At 46.6% G+C, this 24,613-nt stretch overlaps 1 protein-coding gene across 2 annotated transcripts in view; it reads right to left on the reverse strand.

Annotated features, from left to right (window-relative positions):
- The window catches only part of TDRD6 (tudor domain containing 6), a 1,091,010-nt gene extending 1,077,731 nt beyond the window's left edge, over positions 1 to 13,279 (reverse strand). For both annotated transcript variants that reach the window (XM_069236084.1, XM_069236083.1), the window contains exon 1: positions 6,473 to 13,279. In XM_069236084.1, coding sequence (XP_069092185.1) covers positions 6,473 to 13,205 — 6,733 coding nt within the window. In that variant the 5' untranslated portion in view covers positions 13,206 to 13,279. The remainder of the gene's footprint in view (positions 1 to 6,472) is intronic.
- Positions 13,280 to 24,613: the final 11,334 nt, after the last annotated feature.

The following is a 24,613-nucleotide window of genomic DNA, read 5'->3' on the forward strand; positions in this document are numbered from 1 at the left end:
GTAGAGGGTCGCTGGGAGTGTAAGCAAACACTAAGGGTGTCCAATATACTCCACCCCAAGACCCTGAAAAGTAGGAGTACAGTTACCCTACTACACCAGAAAGACAGTAAAGTCGTGATAGGAGATTCTGCAAAAACCACAACTGACTGCAAAGCACTGAAGATGGACTCCTGGACCCGAGGACCTGCTAAGGAAGGAGACCAAGCCCAAGAGTCACGCGGAGCCCACTAAACCCTGGATGAAGGTGCAGAAGGGCTGCCTCAGGGTGGAAGAAGCTGAAGATTCTGCAACAACGGAAGGTGCCAGGAACTTCTCCTTTTGTCAGAAAATGCCCCACGGCGTGCTGGAGGATGCAGAGCTGTTTCCAAGCAGAAAGACCGCAAACAAGCCTTGCTAGCTGCAAGAGTCCCGGTTGAAGGTTTTGGGTGCTGCCAGGGCCCAGGAAGGACCAGGAGGTCGCCCCTTGGAGAAGGAGACAGAGGGGGTGCTCAGCAACAGAGAGGGCCCACGCAGAAGCAGGCAGCACCCGCAGAAGCACCTGAACAGGCGTTCAGAAGATCTGAGCACTGCGATCCTCTCAGCACCACAAAAGAGGGTACCACAAAGTCGAAGTCCAACTCAGCGAGTTGGGCAATGCAGGACGGAGTGCTGGGGACCTGGGCTATGCTGTGCACGAAGGAATTCTTGCAAAAGTGCACAGAAGCCCTAGCAGCTGCACTTCACGCAGTACACAGGATTACTGTCTGGCATGGGGAGGCAAGGACTTACCCCCACCAAATTTGGACAGAAGGGCCACTGGACTGTTGGGGACACTTGGATCCAGCTCCTGTGTTCCAGGGACCACGCTCGTCAAGATGAGAGGGAACCCAGAGGACCGGTGATGCAGAAGTTTGGTGCCTGCGTTGGCAGGGGGAAGATTCCGTCGACCCGCTGGAGATTTCTTCTTGGCTTCCAGTGCAGGGTGAAGGGAGACAGCCCGCAGAGCATGCACCACCAGGAAACAGTCGAGAAAGCCAGCAGGATGAGGCGCTACAATATTGCTGGTAGTCTTCTTGCTACTTTGTTGCGGTTTTGCAGGTGTCCTGGAGAAGTCAGCGGTCGAGCCTCAGAGGAACTCTTGTGAGCTCTTGCATTCGTTATCTGACGAGAAACCCACAGGCGAGACCCTAAATAGCCCTCAGAGGAGGATTGGCTACAGAGAGAGGTAAGCACCTATCGGGGGGGTGTCTCTGACGTCACCTGCTGGCACTGGCCACTCAGGTCTCCATTGTGCCCTCACACCTCTGCATCCAAGATGGCAGAGGTCTGGGACACTGGAGGAGCTCTGGGCACCTCCCCTTGGGAGGTGCTGGTCAGGGGAGTGGTCACTCCCTTTCCTTTGTCCAGTTTCGCGCCAGAGCAGGGCTCAGGGGATCCCTGAACCGGTGTAGACTGGCTTATGCAAGGAGGGCACCATCTGTGCCCTTCAAAGCATTTCCAGAGGCCAGGAGAGGCTATTCCTCCAGGGCCCTTCACACCTATTTCCAAAGGGAGAGGGTGTAACACCCTCTCAGAGGAAATCCTTTGTTCTGCCTTCCTGGGACTGGGCTGCCCAGGCCCCAGGGGGGCAGAAACCTGTCTGAGGGTTGGCAGCAGCGGTAGCTGCAAAAAAAAAAAAAAAAAAAAACACACAGATCTACTTTGGCAGTACCCAGGCTCTACGCTGGAGCCCCGGGGTTGCATGGAATTATCCCAATAACAGAACGGTATTGGGATGACAATTCCATGATCCTAGACATGTTTCGTGGCCATGTTCGGAGTTACCATTGTGACGCTACATATAGGTATTGACCTATATGTAGTTCGCACGTGTAATGGTGTACTCGCACTCACAAAGTCCGGGGAATTTGCCCTGTACAATGTGGGGGCACCTTGGCTAGTGCCAGGGTGCCCTCACACTAAGTAACTTTGCACCTAACCTTCACTAAGTGAGGGTTAGGTATATAGGTGACTTATAAGTTACTTAAGTGCAGTGTAAAATGGCTGTGAAATAACATGGATGTTATTTCACTAAGGCTGCACTGGCAGGCCTGTGTAAGAATTGTCAGAGCTCCCTATGGGTGGCAAAAGAAATGCTGCAGTCCATAGGGATCTCCTGGAACCCCAATACCCTGGGTACCTAGGTACCATATACTAGGGAATTATAAGGGTGTTTCAGTGTGCCAATCAGAATTGGTAACATTAGTCACTAGCCTGCAGTGACAGTTTTAAAAGCAGAGAGAGCATACACACTGAGCGTCTGGCTAGCAGAGCCTCAGTGATACAGTTAGGCACCTCACAGGGAACACAGCGCTGGGGTCCTGACTAGCAGGGTCCCAGTGACACATATCCAACATACTGACAACATTGGGTTTTCACTATGAGCACTGGGCCCTGGCTAGCAGGATCCAAGTGAGACAGTAAAAACAAACAGGCCAAAAGTGGGGGGTAACAAGGCTAGAAAGAGGCTTCGTTCCTACATGCTGTATCTCAATATAAAAAATAAGTTCTAGGCAGATGCATGTAATGGGACACTTCTGCCTTTAAAGGCCAAAATTGATTGGAAACTGTACATAAAGATTATGTTTCCATGATCTTAAAAGCATTCAACATTCTGAATTTGGTACAGGAGGCGTGGGGAGGAACCCTCATTCCATTCCCTTGAAGGAAGTCCGGCTCTTGTACACAACATGAGAAAATAAATGGCATTCTACATGACAGCACAAATAACCAGGAGCCGCAAACAAATATTCATGCATACAGTATACATTAAACTTGAATAGTTCTTAAGATTGCAGTTAAACTGGAAGAAGCTTAACAAAGGAGCATTTCAAGGCCATAAGTATTTATCAAAACACCATAAAGAAACCGAGGGTAGAAGCCCTAAAAGCAGGCCAAGTCTAAAAACGAATCAGCATATGTTGGAACTGGTTTGGCTATCAAAGCCTTGCCTCAAGTAATAAGTATCTACGAAAGGTTATGTTAGATGTTAAGCATCACTCTGGTATACAATTAGGAAGGACAAAAAACACTGGCACAAGACAATCAAAGTCCACGAAAAATAAAAAAGCAAACATTTTGCCATCCGAAATATATTTTAAAAAAATGGTTTGAATGTAGGTCTGGTGATTCAGTTTCAGACTGAAAAAGAAAATAGGCCCGGGACACTAAATTAAAAAAAAGTGTCCCCCATTAGTAAATTAGAAAGCTGCAAAAGTGGCCCATGTTTGCAAATTGGGGCAGTTTTCAACTTGTAAATACATGTTTTCAAGGTATAGAAGATTGTGTGCGTTTGAGCTTGCTGCAAGCAAGGTTTGTTTTAAAATCAGCAGTAAAAAACAGCTCAGAACACCACAAAACAGGACCATAAACAGCCAAAAGAACGCACACACACTGAGCTGTCAGACACTGCCCGATTCCCCTATAGGTTAGTCTGACCCTGGGTATTCACTGGAGTCAAGAGTAAGGAGTGAGAAAGGCTAGACTATACTATAACCTGGGAAGCAGGTATGCAAGCTAAGGCCCCTACTTACCGATGCCATCTTTTGTATGGCCTGTGATAAAAAGACAGATTTGAACTGTATACATGCACAATGGCAATTTCCACTTGTTAAACCAAAAGCATTTATGTTGCAAACGGAGGTCAACAATTTGGCTGTTAACCTATTCAGGTGTATATTGGGAGTACAGCATTTTTTTTTTTTTTTTTTTTTCAAATTAAATGTTACCTTCTAATCATGTTATTTATTTTAGTCGGCCTTTACTGCGCGTATGCACCAGCAGGTTCATGGCAGTATGGCAACACTAGAAAGAGATAGAAACTGGTCACAAAATGAGAACTGGCCAGTCAAGATGGTTAGAAAAATGGTCCACAGAAACGTATCAAGACAGTTAAACGCTCACCGCGCTATCCTTTGTCTCTTAAAATGCAACACCAAGAGTTAACCCTGTTTAGCTGAGTGCGATGTACGCTTGACAATTTAACTTCTAAGTCTGATTTTCAAGAACCTTATGCACAATCTATAATCTTTTAAAACAAATGGAAGCCAGTAGCCTGCGTCAGTGGAACATGCCAGAACAAACTTGTGAGTAACTGCAAAAATTAGAGCTTCATAGTTCTGTAGCACATGAAGGACCACAGGCCTTAAGCAAAGTCATACATAATTTATCCAATTACTGTAATCCATCCGAAGGCCAACGGTGACTGCAGAACACCTCTCCTCAAAAGTGTGGCTTGACAGAAGCCGGTTAATGACTTTAGATGAAATAAATAGATGTAGTAGAGGGCAGAGATCTGAGAAGTCAATTTCGGATCACTGTCTGTCAAAAAGCACAAATTGTTGAATGAATTTACATGCGGAGGACAGATGCTCAACTCTTTTGGGCACAATTGAGAGTCCAAGAAGTCCACATGGTGGCAAACTTAAATACTTCCGATTTGTACAGATTCTATTCATACCACTGCCTAACCATCCAACTCCAGCCTTCACCATAAATTATCTAATGTGAGGTGCTGAGGAACTCAATGAGGAGGGCACAAATTAGAGAGCAAGCGAACCAGACCTGGACTGAACGGTAAACCCAATATGAGACTAAAAAGAAGCAGCGTTGACCAGTTGGCATCCCCAAAAAAAATAGAATTTAAGAAAAAAATCGTGAAGATGTATCATTTAAAACAACAGAGTGGATAGCTCTTGCACAGAGCATCATTTCTAATCTACTTGTGAAAAAAAACTCTTTATTCTGTGTACTATTCAAAATCATTAACATGTGTCACTGAAACTGAATTTATCACCCATGCACACTTGACGGTCAGCTGGTAAAGCTTCGTAGCTATTTCTGTTTACATTTTAGTACTGTGAAAGCATGCGAGTAGCCATGAGAGACCCAATTGTCAGGAGTAACTGGGGTATTGGCTCTGTAATGGTTCTTGAAGCAGCCCTTGCAGATGGGCTGCAGCTTGTTTTATGGGATGATCGCTGCAGCACCTTAAATTAATAATTCAAAAGGGATTACTGTTTCTTATTACCTGTCACACGAAAAGTGATAACACCAATTTTCCCAGGTAATGTTTCAGTGCCAGTGATTTAGAGAATCTGTGGGGCAAATGGTTTTCTATAGCGCACACAGATGTCTGCAGCATTATGTCCCTTGGACATGCAGATTTTAAAAAACTCCACGACCCTCATTTAAATCCATTAGTGCATACTCTTGACCTGTGGGCACCGGCCCCCTCCTTCCTGCCACCCCTCTCCCGCTCATCCTCAACACATTCTCAGGTGGTCCGTGGACTAGAGTGCCTAGTCCTTTCTGAGCTGTCTAGTGAAACTGGGGGACAAAAGGTCAGCAATAATATTTCATTAAAATGAGGTAAGCCATGCAGGTGAGAATAAGGTCATATTTACAATTTTCAAATTAAAAACGTAATTTACTTCCCTAACAGCATTTCCTTTTCCTGGCACATGGTTTTCCTGCAGTTGCTCTTATCATACTGTTTATTAATCTTGCACTGAGCATGCTGCAACCTAAGTCACTTGTAGGCATTTCTGTAAGTTCTGGTTGAGAGTCAGTGTTGTTTAGGTCAGAATTGAGATGTCTGAAGTTGAGGCAGAAGGCAGTCCAAGTTTCTCACAGTCCTATCAGTGAGTGGGTCGTGAAGATCTTCAGACTATTTGAACAGCAAATCCTTGGCCTCTGCAGTGTGCACAAAGCAATGGTAGCATTTGCCAATTATAACTATTATAATTGTATTTATATAGCGCATACTACGCCTGACAAGGCGTTGAAGCACTTTTCGGCGAACAGCACGCTATTACTTAACCCAAGAGGAATTAGTGGTGGATTAGTATAGGGAAATGTGAGTACAGTATTAGTAGGAGTTAAGTTGAGCAGAGGTTATGTGAATTTGTTAGTTGGGCTGACTAGAGTAATGGAAGTATAGAGGAGGAAAGAGTCTAGAAGAAGTGTTAATTGGGAGTTTATAGTAATAGGATAAGGCTTGATTGTATGTGAAAGTGTGTGAAGGAGGTACAAAACTGAGGAAATAGGCAGCGCCAGAGTTTTTACAGTTGAATGTATTGCGTGCACTGAGTAGCGTTGTTAGAAAGTGAAAGTTTGATGGGATTAAATGAGTTAGGCGGACGAAAGAGACGAATAGCACAGGGTTAAAGAGACAATCAAAAAAGGAACTAGAGAGTCAGCCAGTAAGGCAAGCCTGACGAAGACAGAAAGAGGGACTGAAATGAACACAGCGTATATGCTCATGGAAAACATTAGCAGACATTGCAATGCAAATAAGGGGAACTAAGCCTTAAAATGCGTAAAACGTGCAGTACTGTTACACCAAAGATAAATATAAGTAGACATTACAATACTTAGAACACGCTAAGAAGTGATGAGAAATGCTCTTTTGTTAATGGAAAACTACAAAGTGACACATTCTTGAAAACTATACCTGTGTCAAGTTCCAATAACGAATCCTCTTCCTCTAGCTGCCCTATTCGGGAGTCGTCGTCATCAGACATCTTTAAGCTGCTTAAGGAGTCCTGCGTGTGACTCTTGAAAATTTCCTCGTACAAAGACTGCTCCAGTTGTATTTCAGCTCGGTAGGTTTCAGTTTGTGAAACACGCCCATTCTCGTTATGTTCAAGAGCTCTTTCTTTGCAACAATCCAGTGCCTCTTGTCCCAATTTCGATTCTTCTAAGATCCCTCCGGCAACTGAATGTTTATTAATGTCCTCCAAATCAACATGAGATTTGTTATTTGCTCTAATGAAGTCACCTGCTGCATCTTCAAACACAACAACGCGCCTTTGTTCGCTTTCAGGCTCAATTTTAGATTTACAAGAACGGATTTCACTTTCCTCCACAAACAAGGTTTCAGGGACTGGCAAGAAACGCCTTTTTTGGATTAAAACTGAACTTGTTAAAGCATCCTGCATAAAACTAGAGCACCCTCCCTGCAGTGATTCTGAAGGAGGCACAACAAATGTATGTCCTGACTCTTTTAGCAAGTGAAGAGCACAAACGGTATTTGGTGAGAGTTTGTTAGGTTCTTTTTCAACTGGTAAGTTTCCAGAAGAACTAGTCTTTGCTATGATATTAATCGGAATCAATGGAGAATCATTTACAGTGTTCACTCCATGCAATGAATGTGAATCGGGTCCAGCATATTTCCAGGCACTATTTCGTTCACTCAAGCTAGTATTTGGTGAGTCTGAAAGAGGCTTAGCATTTTCTTTGACCAGTTTGTTAATACAAGCAGATTCTTCGGAGAGCACCAAGAAAAGAGGAAGTTCATCTACTGCAGCCTCTTTTCCATGCAAAGACTCAGAGCCCAAATAAATATCAGTTCCATTCCTCAACAAACATTCATCTAGAACGCCTTGCGCTGGGTTCGTATTTTCTTGTGTCAGCTGTCCAAAAATGCAAACAGTCTCTTTAGGAAGCTGATAGGTAGGTGATGCCATTGTTTTTGTCATGTCCACTGAGGTTACATTTGGAACATCGAACAAAGTCATTTCTTCTGACAAGGATTCAGAACCGGTTACAAACCATTTATCGGAACTATTTTCTTTCACTAATTTATCAAAAGACACCTTCTTGGGTAATATTTCAACAGAAACAGGTGAAAACAGTGATTTATCTTCCACACGCTGAAATGAGCAAGAATGCAGATCAGTATTCTGGATAGAAATATTTTCTTTAGGACTATTTTCAGAGGAGCAGGCACTCTCTGTAAGTTCAAACGACTGAGGCCGTGTCACTATTTGACTTGCATTGTTTGCCACAGATGAACCAACATGCAAGACACCACCATCTGTTGAGAGTGCAATAGGAGGAAGTAAGGCCATTGGTGTCACAACATTTTCTGTATCGCTTCTCTCCCTCCCTGGTGTGCACAGCTCACTTGGATTCTGTTGCCAAAAACACATCATCTCATTATTCAGGTTTTTTCCATTGCACTCTAGTTTTACGAGCGATAAAGGCACTTCAGAGAGTGCCTCATTTGGCCTTCTGTCCATACCAGTCACATCTAATTTATCTAGCACTACAATTTCGTTAAAGGCCTCAACAGCTTCCGAGGTCCAAAAACCTCCAGTTGCATCAAAACCCCAGAGGCAACATGGAAATGCCTGCACAGGAAATGTTAAAAGATCAGCAGGAATTGACCTCACTGATTCTCCATTGACAGTCTCTTCATTACCATAGTCTACGAACGTAACTATCCAGCGATCTCCAGCAGGACATCTTATAAGGGCCCTGTACCACTGTTCATCTTCACTATATTTTACAATGCAGGGTTCTCCACTCTGAAATGCAGTATGGCCATCCTTTTGATCAAGCCTGTCTCCAGCTTCTTGCACTTTACGAGCCAAAAAGTCAATGTTTTCAGTTTCAGCACACTGGCACCAAAAGTAATCAGGACCTTCTACAGTCACTGCATAAGCTTTTACAGTGTTTCCAATTTCTACAGTTTGCCATTTATAAACTTTCTTACCCACATCAGAAACTTTAGAAGATAAGCCAGGCGAGACATATTTGCTTAAAATATTCATGCAGTCAGGAAACTCAATTTCATTTTGGCAGCTGGTCTCTTGTGACTGACTTTTTCGCACCAAGTTATTTATCAGGTCATTGATTATTACACCCTGGGCATCAAGCAGACGAATGTCCCATTTGCCACCATGAAGTTGCACAAACTCGCATGCTAACTGGTCACTTGTTTTTTCGGAAAAGCAACCCACTACTTCTGGTGTCCAAATAGATGTGCTCTCTAGTCCCCAGAGGGAGCATTGAATACTCAGTGCAGGAATGGATAATAAATCGTGTGGAAGTGCCTTTGTTTCACTGGTATTAACGATTGCAGTATTACCATAGTCTATATATTGTACATGAAGTCTATCACACAAGCGGTCTTTTAAAAGTGCCCGATACCATGAGCGGTCTTCTGGAAATAATGCACTTATCAAATCTCCTGTCTGCAACTTGTTGTCTTGGAGACTTTCAGTTTTATGTGAGCCTTCATTCAACTTTTCAGAAATAGTCATTAATGCATTTTCATCTTCAACAAACTGTACATAGAAATCAGAAGGGTCACTGATATGAGAAATGTATACTTCCATTTTAAGAGCAGGTGCAACAGTTTTATGTGGTAGATTGTGCAACTTGCACTGCGGAAGGTCTGAATTAATTGTATGTTTTAACTGAGTTGATCGGACTGAAACAAAGTCTGTGTTTATATTTGGGGGAAAATGAACCTGCAGTTTTTGTTTTCCAGAACTGTCGAATTTATAAAAAAACTTTCCTTCTAGAGATTTGTTGGAATTAACCGATAAACTATCACATCCATCAACCTGAGGATGTCTGGACTTCTTTGTGAACGGTTCATCCTGAAGCATGCGTCTGGACAACTCATGATCTTCAGTTTTATTTGAAAGTGCTGATTTTTTGACAATGTGTTCTTTACATTCCGGAAGTACCTTTTTTTCTCCGGCCCTTGTTGCACAGGTTGACAAAATTTTGTCTTCTCTCATTTTCATGTGCTTAAGTTTTTCTGCAGTTGGAACGGACTTCTTTAGGTCTCTGGCACAAACCATACCTATCTTTTCTTTTATTTGAGCATTAATTTGAACAGTGCCATTATAGAGCTCAACTAGCAACTTTCCGTCCACCTCTTTAGCCACAACAATGGCCTTCAAAGTGTTACCTAGAACAGCCTTTTCAAACCACATTGCGACTTGCTCTGCAATATCGATAGGAATATCAGATAAACCACATTTAATAGCTTGCACTGGTGGAATCAATATATCATATGCATCATCTGGTACTGGGCACAGGTCCTTCTGCGAAACCTTTTCTTTGTTACCAAAATCAACAAAAATGACTTCCTGGCTCGGAATAGTTCCTCTAAGCATCCCTCTGTACCACTGCTCATCGGTGTACTTTGCTAGGCACAGTCCTAGAACAGTTTTACAGTTGTGTAAATGCTTAGCAGTTTTGCCCAGCGTATTTACAGAGGAAGATAACTGTTCGAGAGTGCAGGCATTTTTTTCAAGCTGACAGTAAAATTCACATGGTGTTTCTACATGTGTTACAAAAACAACTTCTTCGCTACCAATTTTGATGTCATGTGTAGAATAATAATAGGAGCAAAGGCGGACTGATGGGTCAAGTTCATGTCTAGGCTGAGCAAATCCATGGTCTGTTAAATGTTGGCAAACACTGTGAAATGGTGTTGTAAGATCCACAACATGGAACTGTTCATTATGTAGAGAAGCTACTGCATATATAGTACACTTCAGCTCTATGTGATTTGCATTAACAAATTCTTCAAACGATGCAACTGCTTCATCAACCCAAACAAAGGGATTGTTGCCAATTGGCTGTATTCGGTTATATAAACTGCACTGAAAAGCCTGGGACTTGATCTGAAGGAACTCTCCAGTAATCGATCTGAGATCACTTACGGGCACACTTTCCTTATTTCCAAAGTCAACATAGGCTACATCTACATAAGCTATTCCTTCTGGATGTACACCATCCATGCAAACTTCATTTGTAATGACAGCTCTGTACCATTTACCATCTTCTGAATACTTTGCTAGGCACGCAGAGTTATTCCACTCATATGGGAGAGCACAGTCACTGCAATATGCCTGAATTCTGTTCATCAACGCTTTGAGTTCTTGGTGAGCTCTGACTATTTGGCACCAAAACATACCAGGTGTTTCAATGTGAGATACTTCCACTTCAAATACACTTCCTATATCAAAAATCTGTCCTTGAAAGCCAGACTCTGGCTTGTCCTTCACAGAAGGTTTTGGTAGAGTTTTCTGTTTTGCAAGGCTTTGCGCTGTAGTGGAATGATCTAACATGACTGTTGATGAAATGGATTGATCACTGCGTTTAAGTGGCCGACAATCACATAGTTTTTCAGGGCGCTCAGCGGCATCATGGTTTTCAGTGTATACCTTTTTTGTAATTACTTGTTTAACCTTACTGGTAACCTTCACAGTGTGCTGTACTGAAGCAGGTGGAGAAGGTACAAAATCCTGGTAGATTGCAAACCCAGCCTGAGCAATAATCTTGCTTATATTCCTAACTCCTTCTCTAGATTCATCAAGAACTTCAATTACATATTTGTCGTCTTCTTTCGCTAGTACATGAATCACAAGCCCCTTATTCAGTACATTCATTTTAAAATAGTCAATGGCCTCCTGACTCCATTTATTTCCTTGTGGAACAACATCTGCTAGACAACACTGAATAGCAAAGGGAGGCACGTCTTTGAACTGCGGTTCCAGTTCTTTCACATCATACCAGTCTACTTCCTCTGTGGCTCCTGTGTCCAAACAGTAAACTCTCACAATCTTTCCTTGCACTGCCACCACAGTGGCCCTATGGTAATGAGCGTTAAACTTGACGCAACAAATCTGGCCAAGCTGAGGTTGCATAATTATTTTCTCTACCTTGGACAGCTGAGAATAATGATGGAAGAGGCAAGTCATGAGGTGACTGAACTGCAGGGATTCCTGCTCACCAGCACGAAGCCAGAATTCAGAGGGATCATAGATGGAGTCAATCACAGCATCATAGAAGGCATTTATCTTCAACTCTCGCCTTACGGTGAAAGCCGAGATCTGAGCAGGCTTACTCTTGGTTTCCTTGGGATCGATGGTCACGGGGCAGCTATTCTTGCTGTGACTTCGGGGTTTGGATTTAACTTTAGCAGGCTCCACGGCACCCACTTCAGAACCTGAATGTCTCCCAAAAGAGCACGCATCTCCAGCTTTGGAGATGATTGCCCTCTGTTCTGCGGTCTTGGTCCCCTTCTTTTGGGTTAGTACTGGGACAGGCTGTGTAGGCTCCTTCTGGGTCCTTCGCATCAAGCCCTCACACAGCTCCACCTCTTCTGAGCGGTGGGCCTGCATACTGAAAAGGCTGTTGAGATCCTGTCCGTCCTGGCTGTACAAGGTCACAAAATACAGATGCTCGTTATTGTTATAGTACTCGATCCGAGCGTTCACAGGCTTTCCCAGGAGACGCGCGCGAAGCTCATTTATCTGTTTCTGGCTCCAGCAACCGCTGCTATCTGACACTCCAAATAGAGCACACGGGTAAGTTACTACAGGCATGCGAAAGTACTCAGCCAACAGAGGACGCAGGTAGGTGCGTGGCACTCGCTCCCGTCGCCCGTAATCCACATGAGTAACCTCAGGCATGTCACGGTCAGCAAAGACCTGTCGGAGTAACGCTCGGTGCCATCGACCATCAGCTCCTCGGGCAGCACACGGCTGACCAGGGGTCTCAGGTGCCAAGACACCATGCAGGGCCTGACCCTGCTGTCTGACCTCGTAATACTCGTACATGCTATCCGAGAGGCGCAGCACCTCTTGAGAAAGACTGCGCAACTGACAAAAAATGTGGACGGGTTCCAAGACCTCGGTGACCAGAACAGGCTCTACACCGCCAATCTGCAGCAACGGATAGAAGTAGTCCAGGCCTACAGCAGGCTCGGGACCCGTGGTGCGGGGTACAGGTGGCTCTACTTGGGCCGGGCGGACATAACCCAGCTGTGGCAAGCAAGTCTGACGAAATACTTTTTCGGGGACAGCGAGTGCGAGACCCAGCTCCTGCATCTGACGATTAAGTGTTGGCACTTCAAGCACCAACAACCGCTGCTGCGGTAACACCTCTCGTACCAGCCCGCGGAGCCGCTGGCCCCGAAGTGAGTAGAGGAACTCGGCGGCTGCAGGGCTCCAGCGGTGCCTGTCGGCCGGCGCCAGGTTGGCCAGTACGCAGCAGAGCAGCTCGGGTGCCAGTCGGAGGAAGGGCTCGGGGCAGCGAGCCAGGTTCTTAGGGGACACGTGCCCCGCCGTGCGGCCCTGGTCCAGCAGAAAGACGCTGAGCAGCTCCGGGCCAGGGGGGCTGAGTAAGCGGCAGCGGTGCCACTGGTCGCCCATCTCCATAAGGTACCAGTCTCCGAAGGCACCGTGGTCCACGCCGCGGGGTAAGGCTGGTGCGGCAGACTGCATGTCGGCGCGGAGCCGCTGGTACTCGCCGCGCTTCTCCTCCAAAGAGCCCCATAGGCGCACTAGCGGCTGCTCGGGGTAAAGTTCCACCGAAGAGACGAGCAGGGTCAGAGTGCTACCCAGCAGGGGCTCCCAGGCGGTCGTCGACATCATGGCGGTCCCGCGACACAAGTCAAAGCGCACGAGCTGCCAGCCGCTTTACAAAACGCCGAAGCTCCGCGTTGGGAAAACTCACGTACGGACGTATTCAGTGACCTCGCGCAAATGCGCGCTTAGGTCACCTTCCGTAGAACCGCAGGCACGTGAGGCTGCGGAGGACCTGTTGGTGATGGCAGTGCTGGGGCAGGCGGACGGTTCCGCGCGTAGGCCGACCTCAAGCTGTCGCACGAGACGTAATGTGTCAAGTGTGGAGTTTCGTTCACGAGGCTGTTGTGTTCTGATACGTTAGGAAAAACCTAAACTGCCAGAATGCTCTGTTTTGATATATGGCAGTTTGAATCGGAATAGATGGGTGTTGTATGTCCATGGCGCTTAACTATGAAGAATACAAAAAAAGTGGTGGATTGAACGTTTGACTTCATTTCAGTCACGCATTATTTGGGGCCTGTTACCAGTGCATGGTTTCTTGGCCCGCCATGCCGTCTTAAATCAGGCCCAGACCAGCTGGTTGAAATGCAGCCCAAGCGAGAGCAAGTGGCAGAGACGAATTCAAGCATTCCTTCCAACACCTTGTGTATTTTTTTCCCAGTGAACACCACAAGTTCGCATGTTATGCCCCTATCACTGTGCGATAGGACTCAAGCTATGTTTTATTGACGAGACCTCATTATGTCGAGGCCAGTTTGGGGTTTCTTGTGTTCCCATTTGGAAGAGACTGTAGTGATAGTATAGTTAACATTTCAATATGTATTTACTGATACTGTTTTAGTTTAAGTGTCTCATGCATCTCATATAGCAATGTGTTGTAACAGATGTTTGTTTTTAAAGGCTTCACGCTCCGTGTTCTTTCTCCATGGTAGCCACCTGTAGATTGGTCAGTGTCAGACTGGACTCCGTGAAGAGAGGACACGGCGTCGTGGGCTTCTTTCATCTTTATATAAATAAACGCATCTTACTCCAAATGCCTTTTGAACCTCTTCATACTGAGCTCATTTGAAATGCATTTGCTTGAATTCATAGAGCATTCTATATATAGCTTTGGCCATATTAACAACTTCTTATAATGTTGGATCTCCGAAACTTAGAAGTTGTTCTTGAGTCTTCTTTGAGTTGCACCCAAAAACAAATTGATCCCTGATATATATATCTAATGAATTTCCAAAGTTGGATCCACAAGGCCCCTTGTGAGTGGCCACTTGCTACAGGTGTATTCCCCCACTAGTTGAAGAACTTCATCCTTTAATTTTTCAGCATGTCACAGCTATTCATTCATTGCCCTTTCATATAAAGCGCACACATCCTCACCCATGCCACAACATCAATCTCGTCATAATTCTGTTCATCAGCTTCAGTGCTTAGACAATGCACACCTAACAGTCCACACTCTCTGCAGCTTGGTTGTTATTACTAGGGACATATGTACCTTAAAAGCAGATCTTACACTTTTGAACATATTCCAGCAATACCAGCAATAGACTTTAAACCGGCATCTAAGGACTCAATATGCCCTAAGGCTTTGTGGTCAGTCTGGAGTACAAATTAGTTTTTCCACACAAAACTCCTAAAACAGTTGGTGGTCCAAACACAAGCTAGTAATTCACATTAAATGACAGCATACAACCTTTCAGACTCTTTAAGGCTTTTTGATGTATTAATCACCACCTATACATTTACACCCGATGATAGGGATAACCCTGCCCACAATACATATTTTTCTTAATAGCTCCATGACAGAGGCAACATTTATTTAAAAAATTGGATAATAGTCACAGAGCCCTGAAATCTTTGTTCCTTGTTGCTATTTGTGGAGTGTATCACTGGTTGCTTATACCGACTTTCTGAGACCCACTCCTTGCAAAGTAAATGAATCCCCTAGTTATTGTTGAACCTGGGGATGGAATTGTTTTCATCTCTAACATGATAAAACCAAACCATAGCTCAATAATCTTGAACAGACTTCAATCAAGTCTTCAAGTGCTCTTTTTGATCTCTTGTGAACAATAAAATGTAATCCAGAAAGCACTTTACGTTCAAGTCCTTGAATAGATTGGGCATGGAACTTTGGATGACAGATGCCACTGATGCAAGGCTGAAAGCATCCTCTAGTACTGAAAGAGCCTAATAGGGGTTATGAAGGCTGTGAGTGACATGGGTTCCTTGACCAGTTCAATTTGGTGACACGCATGATGAACATTGAGTGTGGAAAACATAATGGCCCCTTCTGAAGGGGGAAATAAATTTGGTTATTGTTGAACATGGCCCTTTCTGCGGGATCATCCCCAGACTTTGCACCTTTTCCCTCCACTATATGCTGAATTTGTTTTTGTGGGCTTTAGTATGCTGATCATTTTACCTCTCCTGACCAGTGCTAAAGTGAAGGTACTCTGTACTGTAAACATGGTAACATTGGTTTATCCATAATTGGCATAGTTAATTTACCTGTAAGTCCCTAGTAAAGTGCACTATATGTGCCCAGGGCCTGTAAATTAACTCTTATTAATAGGCTTGCTGCACTGATTGTGCCACCTACTACTGTAGCCCTTTTAACATGTTTCAGGCCTTCCTGTATGAGCAGTTTTAAGCTTCCATTTCGACCTGGCAAGGCCCAACCTTCCTTTTTAATACATACAAGCTACACTTAAACTATGCCCTACCTATCCCCAAGGACAGGGTGCAGTGTAATTAAAAAGTTGGACATGTTCTTTTAAGTTGAACATGTCCTGGTTGTGAAAACTACTAACTGTTTTTCACAACTGCAAGGCCTATCCCTCCCATAGGTTAACATTGGGATTACCTTGATACATTTTCTAAGTGTAATTTCCAATTGGGAAAATATATACATTTGGAGTTTGGTGTCTCTGGACTCACAATTTAAAATCACAACTTATGGCAAAGTCAGATTTTAAATTGTAAGTCTGAAAATGGCACTTTTAGAAAGTTGGCAGTTTGTGACTTTAACCATTGTGCCCCTGCCTATCTCTTAGTGCACATCTGGGATGGGTGACAGCTGCAATCCCTGTAGACCAGTGCACCAAGGGCCCTGTGGCCAGGAAAGGTCCCTAAGGGATGTAGTATGCCACCCTCGGGGACCCCTCACTCAGTACATGCACACTGCTTTACAGCTTGCATGTGCTGGTGGGGAGAAAAAGACTAAGTCGACATGGCACTCCCCTCAGAGTGACATACCCACAAACCATTGCCTGTGGCATTGGTAAGTCCCCCTTCTCGCAGGCCTTACCGCCCTAAGGCACAGCTCACCACAGATGAGGGCATAGCTGCATGAACACTATGCTCCTATAGTGTCTAAGTCAATTGTTAGACATTGTAAGTGCAGGGTAGCCATACTGGAGTATATGGTCTGGAAGTTTGTCATTACGAACTCCACAGCACCATAATGGCTACACTAAATACTGGGAAGTTTGGTATCAAGCTTCTCTGCACAATAAACCCACACTGATGCCAGTGTGGGATTTATTGAAAAATGCACACAGAGGGCATCTTACAGATGCCCCCTGTATGTTAGCCCAACTGCTAGTGCAAGGCTGACCGGTCTGTTCCAGCCTGCCTCTTCCAGACAAGTTTCTGACCACATGGGGTGAGTGCCTTTGTGCACTCTGTGGTCAGGAACAAAGCCTGTACTGGGTGGAGGTGCTTCTCACCTCCCCCTGCAGGAACTGTAACACCTGGCAATGAGCCTCAAAGGCTCAGAGCTTTTGTTACAGCACCCCAGGGCATCCCAGCTAGTGGAGATGCCCGCCCCTCCGGCCACTGCCCCCACTTTTGGCGGCAAGGCTGGAGGAGCCAGTCAGGACAGCCCCTAAGGTGCCCTGAGCTGAGGTGACTCCTTCCTTTAGAAATCCTCCATCTTGAGATTGGAGGATTCCGCCAATAGGATTAGGGATGTGCCCCCCTCCCCTCAGGGAGGAGGCACAAAGAGGGTATAGCCACCCTCCAGGACAGTAGCCATTGGCTACTGCCCCCAGACCTAAAAACACCCCTAAATTTAGTATTTAAGGGTGACCCCGAACCCAGGAAATCAGATTCCTGCAATGTACACAAGAAGGACTGCTGACCTGAAAGCCCCGCAGAGACGACAGAGACACCAACTGACTTGGCCCCAGCCCTACCGGCCTGTCTCCAGACTCAAAGAACCTGCACAGCGACGCATCCGACAGGGACCAGCGACCTCTGAGGACTCAGAAGATTGCCCTGAACCCGAAGGACCAAGAAACTCCCGAGAACAGCGGCACTGTTCAAAAACAGCAACAACTTTGCAACTTTTTAGCAACTTTGAAAGAACACTCCCTTCCCGCCGGAAGCGTGAGACTTCACACACTGCACCCGACGCCCCGGCTCGAGCTCCAGAGAATAAACACCGCAGAGAGGACTCCCAGTCGACTGCAACGACGTGAGTAACCTGAGTCGACCCCCCACCCCGAACCCACACAGCGACGCCTGCAGAGAGGATCCAGAGGCTTCCCCTGACCACGACTGCCTGGTAACAAGGAACCCGACGCCTGGACCAAGCACTGCACTCGCAGCCCTCAGGACGGAGAGGAACCACCTTCCAGTGCAGGAGTGACCAGCAGGCAACCCTTTTCCTAGCCCAGTCAGTGGCTGGCCCAAGAAGCCCCCTGTGCCCTGCCTGCATCGCCTTCGCCTAAGTGACCCCCGGGTCCCTCCATTGCTTTCAATAGCAAACCCAACGCCTACTTTGCACACTGCACCAGGCCGCCCCTATGCCGCTGAGGGTGTGTTTTGTGTGCCTGTTTGTGTCTGCCCTCCTCCCCCAGTGCTCTACAAAACCCCCCTGGTCTGCTCCCTGGGGACGCAGGTACTTACCTGCCAGCAGACCGGAACCAGAGCACCCCTGTTCTCCATAGGCTCCTATGTGTTTTGGGCCCTCCTTTGACCTCTGGACCTGACCGGCCCTGTGTTGCTGATGTGGTGACTTTGGGGTTGCCTTGAACCCCCAGCGGTGGGCTGCCTATGCCCAGGAGACTGACTGTGTAAGTGCTTTACTTACCTGAGAAACTTAACCAGACATACCTCCCCTAGGAACTGTTGATTTTTGCAGTGTCCACTTTTGAAATAGCTTATTGCCATTTTTACCTAAACTGTGTGTACTACTGTTTTAAATCAAAGTTCCCTACTTACCTGTGTGACGTACCTTGCATTTCTTTTACTTACCTCAAATCTTGACTCTTGTGGTTCTATAATAAATTAAGAAAATATATTTTTCTCTTTAAAAACTATTGCCCTGGAGTTAAGTCTTTGAGTGTGTGTTCCTCATTTATGTCCTGTGCGTGTTCAACAAATGTTTAACACTACCCTCTGATAAGCCTACTGCTCGACCACACTACCACAAAATAGAGCATTAGTATTATCTAATTTTGCCACTATCAACCTCTAATGGGAACCCTTGGACTCTATGCACACTATCTCTCACTTTGAGATACTGTATACAGAGCCAACTTCCTACATTGGTGGATCAGCGGTGGGGTCTCAGACTTTGCATTTGCTGGACTACTCAGCCAATACCTGATCACATGACTAAATTCTAAAAATTGTCATTAGAAACAGATTTTTGCAATTTTAACTATTTTTCTAATTTTTTAAAAGTCCTGCTAGGTCCTTGTGTAAGTCCCTGTTAGCATTTCTTTTAGAGTTTAAAAATTTGTAAAAGTTTGGATTTAAGTTCTAGAAGTAGTTTTTAGATTCTTAAAAAGTTATCCTAACTTTTAGAGTGATAATTTCTGATGGATACAACTGCCTGTGGATTCCTCACCTAATGAATACTCCCATTGCGCCTGCATTCGACGGAAATCTTCTTCCTAGCTTCTGCACGTCGACGAGGACGTCACACTTGCCCACGCGACGCCGTCTGACGTCATACAGGCAATAAGAGGTCCTTGCCGACGTCAGTTCCCTTTTTTCCGTGCCATTCGAAACGGTTATCTTCGAGGGAGCTACTGTTGCTGTTCGGCAGTTACAGTGTGTTTTTGGCTGTGTGTTTTTTCTCTGAGGTTACTATGTCTCAGAGGAAGTCTGGTTTTAAGCTCTGTCGAGAATGTGGGGGCAAAATGTCGGTTACTGACCCACATTCGGATTGTTTGTGGTGTTTGAGTTCTGACCATGATGTGGCCAGGTGTGATTCATGTCAGCACATGAATCCGAAAGCCCTGAAGGAGCGAGAGGCCAAACTTTTTATGGCAAAGTCGAAGAGAAAGGAGAAGAGGCATCATAGAAAATCCTCCTCGCCGAAGTCTCATCGACGTCATCGAGACTCCCGGCGCCGGTCGAGTAAGGAGAGGTCTCGGTCGAGGTCGCCATCGACTCGGCGTCGGAAGACTTTGGAGGTCAGTCCCACAGTCACTCCTTATCCATCGACGCCGTTGCCTTCTCCAGCCTCGCCGACTTCGCCCGGGTCTTTGGACCAGCCGCCTTCAGTATTTGAGGTGCCACAGCCTCAAATGTTCTCACCGACGTTGCAGACGTCGAGGCTTGTGTCGGTGTCGCCTTCGATCCAGGCACCCCAGTATCCGGCTTTCCAGGCCCCTGGAGCCGATAATACCGCATTTTTAAATGCGATGTTTTCCATCTTTCAGCAGATGGCTCCAGGTAGCGCACCGGCGGGGCCTTCGGGTCCTTTGGCTTTCAGTTTGGGTACTCCGGCTCCGCTGCGACCAGCACCCTTCATGCCCTTTCTCCCCTTGGGGAACGTGGGCTCGGCGCCGGTGTCGGCTCCGGAGGTTTCGGCTCCATCGGCTTCGGTGTTTCGGCCAGTGACGCCGTCTGGGCCTTCTGCGACTCCGAGGCAGTCTTCTCTTCATCCGACTCCTGGTTCGGCGCCGAAGCTACCTGTGGCGCCTGTTGACCCGGCGTCGGACGGATCCGGTGATCGGCGTCGCTCTTCGACATCTGCTGACGCCATGACGACGCCGAGGATTGAGGAGAGGCTGCATTCGAGGAGACGTGCTCTCCGTCTCTTGGAAGAACAAGAGTATCAGCAGGTCCTGGAGGAAGGAGAAATTGAGGACTCTGGCGAGGGTCTTCATGGGCTGGACACAGCTAGTGGCCTTGATACTTCCCCTGAGTGGGACTTGTCATCTCCAGGGGAGTATACTGAAGAGGCGGCCACTTTTTATGCTGTGATAAAGAAGGCAGCTAACTTCCTGGAACTGCCTTTGCCGGTATCTGAGGCGAAGCAAAATTTGCTGACTGAGGTTTTACATCCGGCCTCTACATCAGCAGAACCTCTTTTGCCATTTAACGAGGAACCTGTGTTGGAGGTCTGGAAGAAGCCGGTATCTTCCTCGGCTGTCAATAGGTCTGTGGCCAGGAGGTATCTGGCTGCGCCAACTGACCCTGGCTTTCTTTCCAGACACCCTACGCCTGAAAGCTTGGTGGTCCAGGCTTCCTGTTCGACAAGATCTGCGCCTGGATCTTTTCCATCAGTGCCGGCGGACATGGACTCCAAAAAGATGGATCTGCAATCAAAGAAAGTGTTTTCGTCATGTAGCATGGCGTTAAAGTCCACCAATGCTACGTGTATTTTAGGGAGGTACATTTATGCTCTGATAGACGAGATAACATCTACGCATACAGAGGTTCCTCAACGGCTGTTGAATCTCGAGTCAGACGCTCAAGCTGCTGCAACCCAGGTTATCCAATCTGGGTTGGATACAACTGACTCGGTGGCCAGAGCGATGGGCACGGCTGTGGTTGCGAGAAGACAAGCTTGGCTTCGCAACTCAGGGTTCTCTTCGGATGTGCAGTCGACCCTGTTGGACCTCCCTTTTGATGGGGACAAGCTCTTTGGTGCCAAGGCAGATTCGGCTTTGGAGAGGTTTAAGGAGAGCAGGGACACGGCCAAGTCGTTAGGACTACAAGCCACATCTTCTGCCTCCTCCAGATTTTTTAGGAGGTTTCGAGGATTTGGTCGTGGCTCATCCTCTTCCTCCTTTCGGGGGAGATTCCAACAGCCTACCTCTTCTCTCACCTATAGGTCTTTTAGAGGGAGGGGTAGGGTTCGTACCAGGGGAGCCTCTCAGCAGCACTCTGCCTCTTCCTCTTCCTCCGGAGGGGTGCAGCAGGGGAAGCAGCCTTAGGCTTCCACCAATTCCCACTCACTCCTCTCCTGTAGGGGGAAGGTTACTGTATTTTCTTCGCAAGTGGGAGGTCATCACATCAGACGCCTGGGTTACCAGCATTGTGAGAAAAGGCTACACCCTTCCCTTTCGGGAGTTTCCGCCCCCCATCCCGCCCATCTTATTGTTCAGAAGAACATCTCCTGTTGTTAGAACAGGAGGTTCAAGTCCTCCTTTTAAAGGGCGCGGTGGAGTTGGTTCCAGAGCAGGAAAAGGGTCAAGGTTGTTACTCGAGGTACTTCCTGATTCCTAAGAAGGATGGTCGGTTGAGACCAATCCTGGACCTGAGGGTGTTGAATTGGTTCCTCAAACAGGAAAAGTTCAAGATGCTGACCCTAGCTCAGGTGCTTTTGGCGTTGAACAAGGGAGATTGGATGGTGTCTGTCGACTTGCAGGATGCTTATTTTCATATCCCGATACTCAAGTCGCACAGGAAGTATCTCCGGTTTGTGGTAGGGTCGCAGCACTATCAGTTTGCGGTCCTCCCATTTGGTCTTACTTCAGCACCTCGAGTCTTCACGAAGGTGATGTCGGTGGTTGCGGCAGAGCTCAGAAGGAAGGGGATAGCAGTATTCCCTTACTTGGACGACTGGTTGATCAAAGCCAAGTCCCCGGAGCTTGTGCTGCATCATCTGCAGTCGACAACCCAGTTGTTGTTCGACCTGGGCTTTTCGGTGAACGTACCCAAATCTCACCTAGAGCCCTCTCAACGCCTCCTGTTCATAGGGGCAGTACTGGATACAACATTGAATCGAGCCTTTCCTCCGCTTCAGCGGATTCAAGACATTCAGGCGCTGGTTCCAATGTTTCAAAGTGGAGCGGTCATTCCAGTCCTCAAGGTCCTACGTCTGCTCGGTCTGTTTGCCTCATGCATTCTGTTGGTCACGCATGCTCGCTGGCACATTAGGGCTCTTCAGTGGTGCCTCCGAAGGCAGTGGTCTCAACACAAAGGAGATCTTGAAGGTTCTGTCAGGATCTCCAGAGATGCTGCCACGGATTTGAAGTGGTGGATTGCGGACGACAATCTTTCCCGGGGAAGGCCGTTCACGCAGCCTCCACCAGTGACCACGGTCATAACAGATGCTTCCACTCTAGGGTGGGGAGCTCATCTGGGGGACCTGGAGATCAAAGGGCTTTGGTCTCCAGAGGAACAGATGTTTCATATCAATCTGTTAGAGTTACGGGCTGTACGTCTGGCTCTCAAGGCCTTCCTCCCATCCCTTCGCAGTCAGTCGGTTCAGGTCCTGACGGACAATACTACCGCAATGTGGTATATAAACAAGCAGGGAGGAGTGGGGTCGTACCTTCTCTGCAGAGAAGCTCTTCGGCTATGGTCCTGGGCAAAGGACCATCAGATTTGCTTGGTAGCAAATCATCTGGCCGGAGTCTTGAATGTACGTGCGAACAGTCTCAGTCGCCGTTTCTCGGCCGACCACGAGTGGCGTCTCCATTCAGATCAAGTCTGTCTAATCTTCTAGATGTGGGGGTTTCCTCGGATAGATCTGTTTGCCACTCGGGAGAACTCGCACTGCCCGTTATTCTGCAGCCTCCAGTATCCGGTACAAGGAGCGTTGGGGGACGCGTTTCAGATGACCTGGTGCGACCAGTTGCTTTACGCGTTTCCCCCCATACCCTTGATTCCTCGAGTATTGAGGAAAATACGCCAAGACCGGGCCCAAGTAATCTTAATTGCTCCGGATTGGCCAAGGAGGGTGTGGTATTCCGACCTTCTTCAACTCTCACTGTGCCCTCCGCTCCGTCTCCCTCTCAGGGCAGACCTCCTCTCGCAGTCGCAGGGGCAGGTTTTACACCCCAACCTCCAGAGCCTGCACCTTCATGCCTGGAGATTGAACGGGGCAACCTGAGTTCCTTTTCTCTCCCTCCTGATGTAGTGGATGTTATTTTAGCGGCCAGGCGACACTCCACTAAATCTATCTACGCTAATAGGTGGTTTAAATTTGTGGTATGGTGTGGAGAGAGACAGATTGATCCCTTACGTGCTCATTTGTCAGATGTTTTATCTTTTGCTTTGTCTTTAGCACAGAGGGGTTGTGCAGTGGCTACTGTTAAGGGTTACTTGTCTGCTTTGTCAGCCTTCATTTGCCTTCCAGACCAGCCTTTGTTATTTAAATCTCCTGTAGTACTTAGATTCTTGAAGGGCCTTATGAATAAATTTCCTCCAAATCCTTTCGTTATGCCTCAATGGGATTTGTCCTTGGTCCTAACTTTCCTTATGGGGTGGGTCCCCTTTTGAGCCTATGCATTCTTGCCCCTTAAGATTGTTAGTTCTTAAAACAGTTTTCCTGGTTGCTATAACTTCTGCAAGGAGAGTGAGTGAGTTGCAGGCTTTATCAGTAAAACCCCCTTATACAACTTTTTATGGGGATAAGGTGGTGTTGAGGACCAAGGCTGCTTTCCTTCCGAAGGTTGTTTCACCCTTTCATTTGGCCCAGACAATTACTCTGTCCACGTTTTATCCTCCGCCTCATCCTTCAAAGGAAGAAGAGAGACTACATCGCTTGGACCCAAAGAGGGCGTTAAGCTTTTACATAGACAGGACGAAGGATTTCAGGCTTGAGGATCAGCTTTTCATCGGATACGTGGGAAAGAGGAGAGGAAAGGCAGTCCACAAGAGAACATTCTCCAGGTGGGTTGTTCTTTGCATTAAAATGTGTTACTCTTTGGCAAAGAAGGATCCTCCTGATGGTATTAGAGCTCATTCCACCAGATCTAAGTCGGCCACTTCGGCCTTGGCCAGAGGTGTTCCTGTGGTTGACATCTGCAAGGCCGCAACTTGGTCGTCCCTTCACACTTTTGCGAAGCATTACTGCTTGGACTCTGAGGTCAGAAGGGACGGCCATTTTGCACGGTCAGTGCTGCAGGATTTCTTGGTTTGACCATTCAGGCACCCACCACCGGGCGCGGTACTGCTTTGGGACTCTATTCATTAGGTGAGGAATCCACAGGTAGTTGTATCCATCAGAAGAACGAGTTACTTACCTTCGGTAACAACTTTTCTGGTGGATACATTAACTACCTGTGGATTCCTCACGGTCCCACCCGCCTCCCCGTTGCCTGTCTGGTCTAACCAAGTAATTCTTGAGTGTGCTCCTCTTGGTTTTGAGGACTTGTATATATTCTGTATATATGTTCATATGTATATATATTGCTCATATATTTATTTATTTGTTTAAAAAAAAAAAAGAAGAAGAATTGCGTTCTTAGAATGATGTATTTATTTTGAATATCATT

The sequence above is a fragment of the Pleurodeles waltl genome, chromosome 5, assembly GCF_031143425.1.
Source record: "Pleurodeles waltl isolate 20211129_DDA chromosome 5, aPleWal1.hap1.20221129, whole genome shotgun sequence".
NCBI classification, from domain to species: Eukaryota; Metazoa; Chordata; class Amphibia; order Caudata; family Salamandridae; genus Pleurodeles; species Pleurodeles waltl.